Source organism: Anticarsia gemmatalis, chromosome 15 (assembly GCF_050436995.1).
Source record: "Anticarsia gemmatalis isolate Benzon Research Colony breed Stoneville strain chromosome 15, ilAntGemm2 primary, whole genome shotgun sequence".
In the NCBI taxonomy this organism is placed as follows: domain Eukaryota; kingdom Metazoa; phylum Arthropoda; class Insecta; order Lepidoptera; family Erebidae; genus Anticarsia; species Anticarsia gemmatalis.
Genome location: NC_134759.1, coordinates 4,582,813 through 4,597,000, shown reverse-complemented (window position 1 = coordinate 4,597,000; position 14,188 = coordinate 4,582,813). Strand labels below are relative to the sequence as shown.

Here is a 14,188-nt window from a genome sequence, read left to right as displayed (position 1 = left end):
TAAGCAAGTAGATTAGCTAGCAAAGAACCCTAGAATTACGCAACAAAAGCAATTCTCTTTAAGTGTGCTCTAAGTAGCACGTAATTAGGCGAAAAACTGGAACTATTTGTGTAGAAGTCTGAAGTGACCTAAAATAATTGCTTTACTACTAATATGTATATAGGGATATTTGTTTGTTGGGATAAATAAATAAAATATTCCTTTGAAAATACTTACGAACTTTTATTTAGGAAACTATTTGCTGTAAGATTTTTTTTTGTAGGTAACACAATGAAATTATAGGCTAATAGATAGGTACAATATTTTACAGTTTTTATTTACATATAAACTTTTAAGTTTATTAACAAATGAGTAAGAGAACATTTTTAATTTTATCGTAAGTTCCCAATCTAACAAATGGTTGTCACACAATGACAAAAATACTTATTTACAATCTGTACAAGATTTAAAGTTAAAAAAAGATATTTACAGAGTATACAGTTTTATTACATAAAAATAATTTTAATAAATAGTGTCTAAGTCTAAAATTTAATTACTTTATATGTTAGTAAAACCTGTCTATCGTCTAGGATTTAGAATCTGGTCCTAAACAATCGACATGCATTCTAGACTGGCTTTAAAAGAAAAAAAGTGTTTTTTTTTTCTCCAGCAAATGAACACTCAAAATAAGCATTCGCAAAATGTGCAGAATTATATCAAACAAATGAAAATCACACAAATATATCTTATTTACAAGTAAATTACAATCATCGTAGTTATCAAGCCAAGGTTTCCCACAATACTTTGTAGCCAACAAAACATTGTTATCATTTGAAGGTTGAACCCGGCTTCAATGCAACCCAATATGAGTTCTGTTGAAGCTGATATTGTCTGATTGGATTACCAGCGTATCAACAATACTAGAACGAGATTGGCATGCCCGTAATCTGATTGATACTGAATCCGAAGAAGACTTGTAACAGAAAGAAGCTTTCTTGTTGTATTACTTTGAAAAGACCTTCCTTAATCTTTGTTAGCTGGTACTAACAATATATTTTCATTTCGTAGCCAAAGTCAAAATATGTTTATAAAAGTGGTATTAAGTAATACACTTTGTTTATATCAATGATAGGTCAGTGATCTTGATAAAATTAAATTACAGCCGACTGTTTTTGGTAAATTATTACTGTTAAGAAAAAATCAAGAAAGTTCAACGAGAAACATAAGATTTGTAATGTACGTCGTATGTTGTTTAAATTACTTGTCCACATTTTTCAATTTCTTTTTGTTTCAAAACCAGACTTGGTAGATTTTCCGCCAAGTTCATATTAAAGTAAAGTTTGACCGCTACCAATGTGTAAACGGTGAATAATTCTGAAACTAATTCTAGGAAAAAAGAAAATTTACTTTGATTACATTTCTGAAACAACAGTTTTACTACAAGGTTGTCTGGCCAAGTTTATTATCATTTGATAGACAGCCTCCAAGATTTAGGCATATTTTCTCTTAATTAGAATCAGCTTAATTAATTAAAAGAACTAATCTTAAGCAAACAACACTGTAGTAAAGTATGTAAAGAAATAAAAAATAGCTCTCAAATTTTTTAAACATAATTTTGAACGTCTTCTAGGAAATTCTTAATTTTGTGGCAATTTGAGGTCTACAGTATTTATTTATGTTCAAATTAATGTTGAACGTTATAACATATTTTTTAATTTACAATTAGAATATTTGACTTTGTACACGATCTTTACAAATACTTCTGATATTAAAGAAATAATAAAATTTTATTTTAGAAATCTGCACTTAAAATTTAAAAGAATATATTCAAATACAATGGAAATTTCAGTATTTTTTTATTACTTAATATTATTATTATTAAAAAAAGATATATCTCTAATTATGTACTTAGTAATTTTCACAACCGTAATTTTAATTAATATAATAATAAATAATCCTTACAACTAACTAAGCGTAAGTGTTGTGTAAGTAAAAATATTTACAAAATTTACTATTTTTATTGCGCAGCTGATCAATTGTATTACCTGTCTAAGCTTTGCTGTTAAATCAGTGGTCTTGTTGAACTCAAACTGAATAATTGGTATTCACAATCCTTTTATGTACAATAGCTTTCACATAACAAACCTCGCTTAACTTATTTTTTTTAGACATTAAATCGTTTAGAATCTGATAAGATTTTAGTAGTACTACATTTAAGTACACATTATTAATAACTATTACAATAACAATATGATACTTTTGATAAATCCACTTTCCCTTTTTACACTTTACAACTAAAATCTTACTAGTTATTGTCTAAATTAATACTACCACTTTGGTTCTTACACTTGGACAAAACAATACCGAGTGTCACATCACTGTAGAATACACATTGTTCATAAGCCTTCACTATGAGGAAGACTATAACGTATCTCAGTTGACAACTATTTAAAAGCTATGCTGTACATTGTTTTCTTCTCAGATTATAGTGACTATCACTTTACGTCAATGCAGTAATGTACTGAATAGTGACCGACAATTTGACGTACACTAGCTGTCAACTGAGACACGTAATACGCACACATAACAGTTTTCAGAACTTGACACTAAGTTAAACCGTATTGTTTTCACAGTAGCACGAGTTTAAAGTTTACTTTTGAGTTGAATTTGGCACTGTTATTGTTCAAACACTGTTCTTTTTTATAGTTTTTTAAGGCGAAGGTATAACAAATATTTCGCAGCTTTGTGAAGGCTTGACGATTCGTTCGTCGAATGAGTGTTCGGTCCAGCGCGATATTGGCTCTGAGTTCACGCTGTGTTTGAGCGTGGTCTCTTCGAAACGCACTTTGTGGCGCCTGATGCAGGTGAGGCGAATCTGGGGACAAGAAAAAAATGTATATGAATTGGATTTTCAACACCAGTAAATGCCTTGCTTCGTGTTTTTTTTTCTAAGTCTTAATCGCTTTGCACACCCTTTGCTACACTCCAACCAATGCCTTGGTAAATATAGCGTGTACCGAAATTTTCACGTCTAACTTTTAAATAATAGACATTTGCTTTTCTTTGACATACGATAAACTCAGTATGGTTGTAGTTTTGTTGATCATGATAATGGTGTAGTTTAAATTCGTATTAAAAACACTCTTAACATTAAATATTTTTGAGATTACTATTTTTATAACTTTGAAGATAGTTGTATCGCATTCAATCGTATTTTACAAAAAATACCGACGTGGACACGTTATAAAATATTTGCTTTGAAAAAACTGCAAAAGGTTGAATTTGTAACGAACAAATTATTTGAATATGCCAGACAGAATTTTAGATTTGAGTAAAAAAAATATAGCCCTATTTAGTAAACTTTTATATAAACTGCACTTAGCGTAAACTTAATCTAATTTTCTGACAATTATTGAATTAATATTTTTTGTATAAATCAGACCAGAAAACTATTGATTCAAAGATTAGCTGGCTAGTAGAGAGTATTTATTTATTTATTTATTTATTTATTGTACTTTTACAATTTACCTTATTCTATTAACTAATTTATACTCGCCAAACTTATTAGTGTAACGGCGAGAATGCACTCTTACTGACTAACTGATTTTTTTGAGTCAAGCTGAAAAAAGGTCTGTACGGTTAATCCGGTCCGGTCCGGTCCTAAAATTTTAAGTAAATCATACTTTAAATTTTAGGATACAGACCTTTTTCGTATTCCTTTAAAATTTAATTTCAAACATATCGATTTGGAATATGTCTCTGTTAACAGTCCTTCGTGGAAACCACAAAACAAGAAATATAAAGTAGAAAATGTTGACAGTTGCTAACTGAAATATTAATATTCACGTTCAGTTATTGAGTCCTTACTTTGTCTGTAACTTAATTAAAACATTCCTCGAGAAAACAGCTCTAGAGGCATTAATTGGAAATCAAAACAGAAATGTCTCAATTAATAAAAGGCACAGGTGCAAAACGTTTAATTACAATTTCTCCGAAGACAAATATTTGTGAAAGCCTGAATGAATGAAAACAATTAATAAAACCATCAATAGGGATCCAATCCTAGGATCTGATCGGTACGAGTACTATGAATTGGTGTTCTAAATAATTATTTCTTTTTGTTTAAATCGGTTACTGTCCCACTGCAGGGCAAGGGTCTTCCCCCAAACGAGGGGGAGGGGTTAGGCCTTGAGTCCACCACGCTTGCCAAGTGCGGGTTGGGGACTTTAAATATATGTATATTTTTTTTCAATAACATTATTTTTCTAGAGTTAGTATATTTTTTTACGGAAAAAAATTCTAATATAATTCTTATAGGTTGGTGTGTTTCTCCTAATCATGCTTTACCTTTTTTTCCTCACTATGCCTAACATAATTTTTCAGAGAATTAATACGCGATTAATTTGGAAGTCAAACGAGTTAATCAATATAAGTTGAATGTTATAAGTTAGTGGTTAAATTGAGCAATGAAAATTACTGCTCGAAATTTACAATTTTACTATAAAGTAGGTCACAAAAAACTTAATAAACGACTTTCAATGAATATCGGTAAAGTGAAGGTGACTTTGTTAAAGAAAATTCGAGTGTTTGAAATAAAAAACTGGCGACAAATGACTGCTAGTGACTGGCAGGTGCCTTGCTGAACACTAAAGTCTGACTTAAAAAAGCCCAAACAGTAGCGACATAAAAACTCAATTTACAAGTTACGACGTGTCGCCTTTGAAACAGGCCCTTACATAATTATAAAAAAAAACCGATAAACAACTTTTTGTACAGAAAACATTAAAGTTTGGGTACAGTAGCTCAATTATTGTGTACAGTACAGGTAGTAACAGCGCGATTCTCTACAGTCGGTGCTATCGAGTAACGAAAGTCAAACATTAAAAATGCACTGCAAAAGTAGGATCTACGGCACCTGCTAGAGGTGCTTATAAGATTTCCATACAAAACTTCTCGACAACAAGTCGAATACCGATAGCTGACATTGGTAGAGAATAGCGCTACTGAATATAGCCTTTTTGGTTTTCACGTGGATCTAACAAGATTATTTGGACGTCTATTGTGTTTATTTTGATATTACTATCATCGAAATTGTTAGTGAAACTACAAATGCTACTATTTTTGCAAACCTAATACCAAACTTCATCAACATATTTTGTGTTTAGACATCAAATTTACGCAATATTTTCATACTTACATAAGGCCCAACATTATGACATAAAATATTTAAATCTGAAGTAGGTACCTAATCGCAAACGATATCAAAAGAAAAGTGATTTTTTCGTCAAAAGACGTGTGAGAAGTTCGGCACAGTTATGGTTTTTCCATTAAACATTAAAGTTTGTCAATCTTTTTCAAAGCCGAAATGTATTACGAAAAGTGGTTTTCGAAGTAAAAAAGTTTTATTTTATAACACTAAGAGCAAATCAAAGAGCTATGAACCTTGATCTTCATTATCAATAATTCACAGTCAGCATCAATTTCTCTCAGAACATTAATGTCAGCAATAAATCCATTCAAGAACTTAGTATTGTAATCAGTTCAATCCAACAAACTTTAGACCCAATGTAAACCTAGAAGCAAAAGTAATAATTGAAAAAGTTTTCATTCTCTCACTTTTACAAAGAATTTTTCATTAAAATGACTAAATGTATTCATGCTGAGTGATGAATTCTGATATTTACCCTAATGTTATTTTCAAAGTGATATTTAACTAAGAAAATATGAACGGATTGTCAAATCCTACTAACATTGTTAACGCGAAATTTGTGCGGATGTATAGACAAACATACAGGCATACTGTATGCCTGTATGTTTGTCTGTCTGTATACTATGTCTGTATGTTTGTTACTTCTTCACACAAAAACTATCGGATGGATTTAATAAAAAATTGATACATTGTTAGCTGATAACTTACCTATACTTTTTAGCCCGGGAAATGGTTTCACGCCGACGATGTCGCCGGCATAAACTAGTAGTTTCATGAAAGGGTGGGATTAAATACCTTGTTACGCATACCTTGAATACCTTCGTTTGTGAAACCTTTACTATGGGTTAGAAAATATGACCATGCATTAAAAAGATAGAGAGATTTATAGTCCGCTCTTAAAACAGATGTGACAATTATTATTCGCATTTTCATAGCATAGTCATCGTATAATATAATTGTTCACTGCGGTTTTAATACCAAGCATTTGTTAGAGAATGAATAAAAACATAAATTATAATTGCAGCTTAACGTTTTTCATAAAGCGAAATTTTTTTGTAAGCATTTTCCATTCCTCTCTTAATAACCTACAACTATACAAATACTAATTAATTATTTAAAAAAAAGTAGAATTCGGTCTAGACTAGACTTAGTTCTATTATAATAGAACTAAGCTTAACAAAGTCATGTAATTATAACATCAGCGTACAATTTTAATTGAATGAACAACACTTAAACACTTAAGACATTATTCATCGCTTGTCGCTGACAGCACGACATGAAATATTACAACAATACTGTCACTAAGTCAGAATATTAATTACTATAACAGATATCAAAGCGTTACCTCAAGCCTAGGAATTACTTAATTAATTAACATTGTTGAAATATGACTTAGTAATTATTGCTTTGGAAGCGTAAATGATAGAAAATGTAAGCCAAACGATCCTTCTGAAGTCTAAACAGACGTATGTCCCGCAGGCTATGGTGTTCTATTTCTATTTCTTCAATTTATATAAAACCAAAAGGCAATAAAAATTGAAAAAAGTGCAATGAAAGAAAGTCTTAAATTAAATGTATGAAATTCTAAACTAAATATCAAAACTGAAAGACGATCAGGGGGCTATCACGTATCTTAGTTGACAGCCATTTGAAAGCCACTTTGCTGTCCATTGTTTTCTTCTTTAGATTATAGTGATTAACACGTTACGTCAAACCAGCAATGTACTGAATAGTGACCATAGATTTGACGTATACTAGCTGTCAATTGAGATACGTGATAAGCCCGCATATCAAGACCAAACAATGGAAAATAAAATACAATGCAAAAAATAAAAATGTGAGTTTTCTATTCTATGTTTGTCTCTTTCTTTCTTAAGGTTTAAAAAGAAAAAAGAAGAAGTAAAAACATAGGAGTACTTTAATGTGCTGTTACAATTTTTATTACGTTAGGGTTTCGGTAATAGCCTCCAATGTCCGCAGTTACGATGTTAGTGTTTATACAACGCGTTTACTCAGAAAAAGGCAACACTGCTTTTATCTTTAGTCTATATCTAATAGAAAAGCTGACCAGCCGGTTGGGATATACGTAAGCTAAATCCTTGGACTACCGAACTTGAAATTAACATTTATTATTAACTTAACAAAAAAAATTTACATCTAATATTTTGTACTCACACACAGTTAGTCTCGACAAACCACGAGTTTTTACTGAATGCGATTACTTCAAAGTATTTTTTATGCACGCCTAAATGTTGTGCGTATAGTACACTTGTCTTCCAGTAAAACAATCCGCTATGCCGTATTTGGATACGGATAATAATTATTTATAAGTACAATTTCTAACGAGCAACCCCGAGGGATAAATCTATGTCGCAATAAAGCTCGTACCGACAATAACACGTAAGTCTAAGGACTATTAAGAAACTCTTAAAGTTGATAATTTAGGTTCTAATGTTTGTCTTTACATCGTTAAACTAGCACTTATCTTTACGTGGTCATCACAAGGTTAATAAGTTAATTTTAATTAGCCTTGATTCACATAATGGAATTTTAATCAACGCGGCTTTAATCAGTATCGTCATTATTGATCAAATTTGCGCGCAAGGTAATAGAGGGTTTAACGCATTCCTGGGTATACTGTAAAATGATCCTTGCTTACTACAAAACTTGTTTCTTCGGCAGTCATCTTAATTTTAAGTTTTTAAAGTGATTTGTTCAATACCTTATATTGCACAGGGGATTAACGATATTTTGGTACAATTTCCCTTGATTAGTACGATAATTTGAATGAAATATACTGAAGCGCAATTCTACTACTATCGACAACCGGCTAGTTATCGAGAAATTTTGTATGAGAATCGTGGGAACTACTTTTGCAGTAAATTTTAAATGTCAAATTCTCGAAATTCGGTAGCTCCTAATGTAAAGAATCGCAGTACAGAAGTGACTGCCACTTGGTTGTCAACTGAGATACACAATAGCCCATCAATTCACCACAATCCACATACAAAATATAAAAATCCAAGGACAGACAACGGGAGTTAGCCTTATACACAAAACTCTCCGCGCAGTTTAACTTATAATAAACAGTAATGTCTGGTGAACAAATGCTCCTAAAGTCATAAACTCTCACCAGAAATTATTTCGACAATATCCTACCGTTTCAAACTTTATTTTGTAATCCCTTAGCGACTGTCATGATGACAATGAGTTGTGAAGTTACAGTACAAAATATGTGGACACAAAGTTAGAAGGGTCAAACATATGCCTATTATATGTATAGGGAGTATTATTTGTGTTTGCCGCTTGATACAGGTCATTTTGTTAGTAATGTGTGCCTTTATTTTGGACGACTTGACAACTTATTGTAACGACGTAAGTTAAAGTTCTATGCGGGTAGAAATCTACTCGGAAAAAATATAAAGTAATCCAAAAGTCTCTTATAGTCTTATATGTATTGTGTCTGATATTAGCGTCCGTTGTTTGTATTTTTATATAGACACACATTAATCAAAATGTGTTGTGTGATTATAAGTACGGGTAATGTGTAATTATAAACTTTAAAATATGAAGTTATTTATTTATGAGAAAAAAGATTTTGGCCCTACCTTCCGAACTGGCTGTATCATTAACTATCATAAGTGTCAACAAGTGCCCTGAATGAATAAATGATTAAATTTTGATTTTGATTTTTTATATATTAAGTTATTTCCCTATGGGAAGAAGGCGTGATTTTATATACGTATGAATGTAATTATCTAGAAGTTATTGAAAGGAGTGGTTCCGTCAAATTAGAGCTAGTGCAATATGTAGTGAGTGATGCTATAGGGCTTACACTATAATGCAATTCAGTGCAAATTAATCATGATGCGTGCTAATGAGCCTTTATTAACATATTAAATCATTTATTAACGTAGTGATTGCCCTATTACGCATTCTGTACTAATATATAGTAAGCATTATCAATGTAACCTAATTTATTCTGTAACATGTCAAATGTTAGACTCTAAAATAGCTCTTAACTTCGCAAAGCATTGTATTTTAAGAACAGCGTATACGGTTCAAACGTTCGAAAAGAAGAATCAAGTTACAACGAGAATAGAAAAACCTATACAAATCACTGGTCGAATCCATTGTGTCTTATGCTCTTGATTGTTATGGACTTACTTTTAAAACTTACATAGATAAAATAGAAACACTACAAATTAGATTCTTAAAATTATTAGTAAATAATAAAACCAAAAACAGTTGTAAAAATGACTATAAAAAATTATTTAAAATATGTAATATTCTGCCGGCCAGTTTAAAACATAAGTACCTATTATTAACCAACCAACATGGCAATCAAGAGCATAACCTGTCGCTCGTGTCGCATACACACGGCACAAGAACCAAAACCAGTGGTAGATACAATGTGCCTAGAGTTAATAATTATTATGGTGATAGAACTTTATCGAAACGCATACCATATGTAATGAACAGTTTACCTGTGGACATCGCAACAGAAAGAAATAAAAATAAGTTTTCTAAAAAATTAAAAAAGTATCTACTTAGTAGTTTATAAATATCTATAAACATACATACAAATATACATGTATAAAACACAAGCTACTGAACCATATAATATTACTCTTATACATACAATATAAATACATTATAATACATAAATTTATAATATATAATCAAAGCTCTTATACAATATATACATATATGTACATCTTAAGTACTGCTATAATTAAATGAGACTCGACCGTGTCCACAGACAAACTGTTCAAACAGTTTTGTGGACCATAAGTATAAGTTTCATGTAAGAAACACTGTTTTAATAATAATAAATAAATAATAATAATTGCCCGCAGGGCACCTCGAGGCGAGGTGACGGGGAGTAGCGACCCCGCGGTACCTGAGTGCTCCAGGGGGAAGTCACCCTTCCTCATCTCCGGCTTGCCTTAGTTGGCTGGTCGGAGTGAAAACTGACGAGGAAGCGGTCCCCCGCCTCTGGCTTGCCTTCATTGGCCGTCCAGAGTGGAGTCGCAAGAGCAGAGCTCCCACTCTGTTCGGAGGACGGATGCTGAGCGTAAGTGGCTAGTGGGCCAGTGATGCCGGACCCTCAGGGAGCAAATGATCTGAGTTTAACGTCCAGCGAGGCCTCTCCGTCCTTCAGCCGCTCACGTCCCTGTTGCCCCCTTGTTGCATTTTAAGCGACTAGTTTAGGGGGCCCAGTTTGTGAGTTGGCAAGTCTCCGCCTGCCATTCTTACGTGTTTTTAACATTGTTATCGGCAGGTGCCATAGTCTCCATAGATCCCAATTACCCATGTCCATTAGCACCCCATCCCAATAGCCAAAGTAGCTTTTCTTATTAGTTTTGCCATAGTTCCACACAGTCCGGTGATTGTCCTTGGGTGCATTTTATAGTGTGAACAGGGATAATCACCGGATTGTGTAACCATACATTTTAGAGAGATTAAAGCCGTCTAAAAAGGCCTCTACGTGTTGGCTTCGGCCCCACGCACGCCTTCCAAATGTCCGGGACTCTGTAGTCCCGAGATAAAAATAAGACGTACATAATAATAATATTTCGGGTCTAGAGCTTTTATCGGATTCGGAATAGATCAATCTATGCCGCTAAAATATCATTCGTGGCGTGGTTATGACGTCAGGTGAAGTAGTTCCGAAATTTCCCATATTTTTCCGTATTCCCAATAATATCTAGGAAACCCTCTTTGGTTCGGGTTATTACGTACTGCGTCAGACCTATCGTAATCGACCCTATTTATAAAAATGTACGCGTTTCCCGACACCCTGATATAGAACGATAAATAATACATATTAAAAATGAAGACCCTTATTGTACGTCTATTCTGAAGGCTAAGATATAAAAAAACGTACACGAAAGTAACAATTAAAATATGTATATTGACTAATAAAACTGTCTCGATTTCGAGTTCAATAACCCAATCGTAATTGGTTCTGTTTAAATAAATACCTAGATATTTTTGAATGATTTGTTACTAAGCAATTATAATCTAGATACTCGAAGTTCAGAAACCTGCTAAGTTAAGCAATGTTTATACTAAAAAACTGTCTCCGTAACTAGTTGTCAAGCTGATACGGCGGTACGTTCTCATTCTTCGAAACAAAATTGCGTATACAATAGCAATGTTTGGTTCGTTACCTACATTACTAGTATAAGGCAGTATCGTACAGATTTGACAATATGTAGAGAAAAAATCGTTTATTAATGTATATGTCAAAAAAAAATCCGTAACAAATAGGCAACCGAACACTACATAAGTTTCAAGTTAAGCGAAGCAGGTACATTAAAAAAATAATAATTTTTGTATGCCTCTTCCATCTGATGATGAACCATCCAAACAATACATACTTTTTCATTCGAACATATTTTGTTTAATTCCCGTACCAAAACTTTATAATAAGACGTTTTAATCCTAACAATATATCCCTCAGTTTGAAGCTTTACGTGATAGACCAGCCATTGTCCAATAACACATGAGTCTACATAATAATAGCCGTTTCCAGGAAAGGACCGAGTATGTCCTACAAGTTGCAATCAAACCCACATCAGCCTTATAGTTTGCTCAAAGCTTAGTCTGTAATTGGATTAAGACTATGCACAACCTTCATCGCTTCAAGATTTACTTAAGGCTTTTCATGTGTTCGTTCGGCTGTTCCATATTAATGAGTAAGTTAATGAAAATCATTAAATTCATTTACATTATTGGTGTATTCATTTGTACGTATTTAAATATTCATAAATTATTGAATAAGCGACGAGGTATTCTCTTTTATTTTGCAAATGAAGAGGAATGAAGGTGAAGAAATGTAGTTGGAGAGTTTTTAAACGCAAAGGGAAGTAAGAAATTGTTACAAAATATTTTCATTTCAACTGCAAGCATTTTTTATCAATGCCATTTCGAAGTAGAACAAGTTTATACTGCTCTAAAGTCGGTATTCTGTTTAAATATTTTATGGCACAAGTAGCGAACAATTTCGTTAAAAATGTGAACGAATTATTTTGTCTATTAAAACAGTGTTTTACTTTAAACCAGAAGGATAGATCGAAAGTAACTGAAACAAAAGGCGCGTTTAAACGCGGGTGGTCGCCGAAACGCGATACAGCATTCATGCAAACTCTAAATTTTAATGCTAAAAGCAGCTAGACGGCGGTGTCCCATATACCTTCGTATTAAAGTCAGTTTCTAGAAAGCAATGACGTAACAATAACACATGTGCTTAGAAATAAAAGAGTCATCTTCATACGACTTTTTGTTTCCCAAAAAGACTTATGAGACTCTCAGCACGGCCGTTAAAGGAACTCATAATGGCATACATGGACATTAATATCGTAATACACAAAATTGTTATGCATAACGTTTCCTTATTCACTCATACATATATATTTAACATTATTTCTGCTTGCGGTGTCATCTATATGAAGAGTTTTCAAAGAGTAGGAAGTTCTATTCTTCTATCTTATCCAGATTACCGACTATCTATGCACCAAACGGTTTTGACAGCCTCTGTGGCGCGGCTGGTAGGAAAACTGGCCGCTGATCTGAGATCATCTGGCCATGAGACCTCACGTCTCATGTTCGACACCCTGGACGAACTAAGTAATATAAGAATATTTCTCAGACTAGGTCGGAGTTTGGTATATGGCAAGTGCCCGGTAAATGGCAATACGCCGCCTCCGTCAATGAGGAAACGTGGGTGTACTTCATATAGCTCTGCCTACATTTTCGAGGAATACAGGCGTAATATTATGTTCACACCAATCTATACACCAATTTGAATAAAAATTGGTTAAGGAGTTTTGGCATGATTGAGTAACAAACATTTCACATTTCAACAAATATTCCCTATTCACTCATACATAAATATTAAATATGTGAGCATCCTGTAGATAACATGACGAACCCTTCGGTCCTTTTGTCAAAAGACAATACGGCTTAACAAATTATATACACGATAATGTCACTCATATTTTTTATTGGCTTACGATGCAATATTGCGTTGTATAAATTATATAATTCTTAAAACATGTTTTCTTATATTTTAAGAAGTTTATTACTTAAAGGATTACAATGGTAATTTATAATGTTCTCCAATTATTATGTTGGCAATTTGAGAAAGTTTATTTTTATACGATTATTCGAACAATAGTTATTTCGTTAGATAGCTTAATTTGCGAGTTGTGCTAGATTTGGTTTACTAATCACTTAAATTCTAGCAACAACGGCTTAATTACATAATTCTACTAAAAATAATCCCTTTGCCTTGAATAAATATCACGTTTTCGGTCATTTTTTCTGAAACATTTAATTAATTATCCAGTACAGACTAACAAGCTAAACTTATTTTGATGTTTAACTTCGGACTTGAAAGAGTTAAGGACTGCTTTGTTTGAGATGTTTAATAAAGTTGTCTAAAAAAAAGTATAAGGATAAAAAGGAATGTCTAAAAATAAATCTAGGTTGAATATAAATTAGATGAACGTAATTGAATTATGATAATTTGTTCTTGCTTTGTTCTTGCGCAGTCGATATTGTTTCTAAACTGCAGTTCATGAGGTCTCAGGTTTGATTCCAGGTCGGGCATTGTTTTGTTCTTCTGCAGTTTATACTAGAATATTTCAAGAAGTAGCCCCAAATTTGGTAACGCACCCGGAATATCGCAGTAGGCTCGCCCTCTATTACATGGGACTATCAATATTAATGGTGAAACGTGGGTGTATATATTTCATTTCTGGTTTATCTAATATAATGTAAATATTTTATAAATAGATCACAAGCATTCGGACATATTCCAAAAGTTAAAGGATTAATCCTAAGGCGAATGATTTACCGACTTTGTTTTTAAACGAAAACACCTACGCGAAAAATATTATAATATCAATCTTGCCCTTTCTTTTTTAAAGGTCTCTCCTGATACATAGGAATATAATTTCTTTGGACCTACCCTCCGGCATTCCTATTTAC

The 14,188-nt window shown here is 32.7% G+C and overlaps 1 protein-coding gene across 1 annotated transcript in view; it reads right to left on the bottom strand.

Annotated features, from left to right (window-relative positions):
- Window positions 1–1,979: 1,979 nt before the first annotated feature.
- LOC142978876 (adipokinetic hormone/corazonin-related peptide receptor variant I-like) overlaps window positions 1,980–14,188 on the bottom strand; it is a 133,051-nt gene continuing 120,842 nt past the window's right edge. The window contains exon 8 of the mRNA XM_076123481.1: window positions 1,980–2,854. Within this exon, the coding sequence (XP_075979596.1) occupies window positions 2,690–2,854 (165 nt within the window). The 3' untranslated portion in view covers window positions 1,980–2,689. The remainder of the gene's footprint in view (window positions 2,855–14,188) is intronic.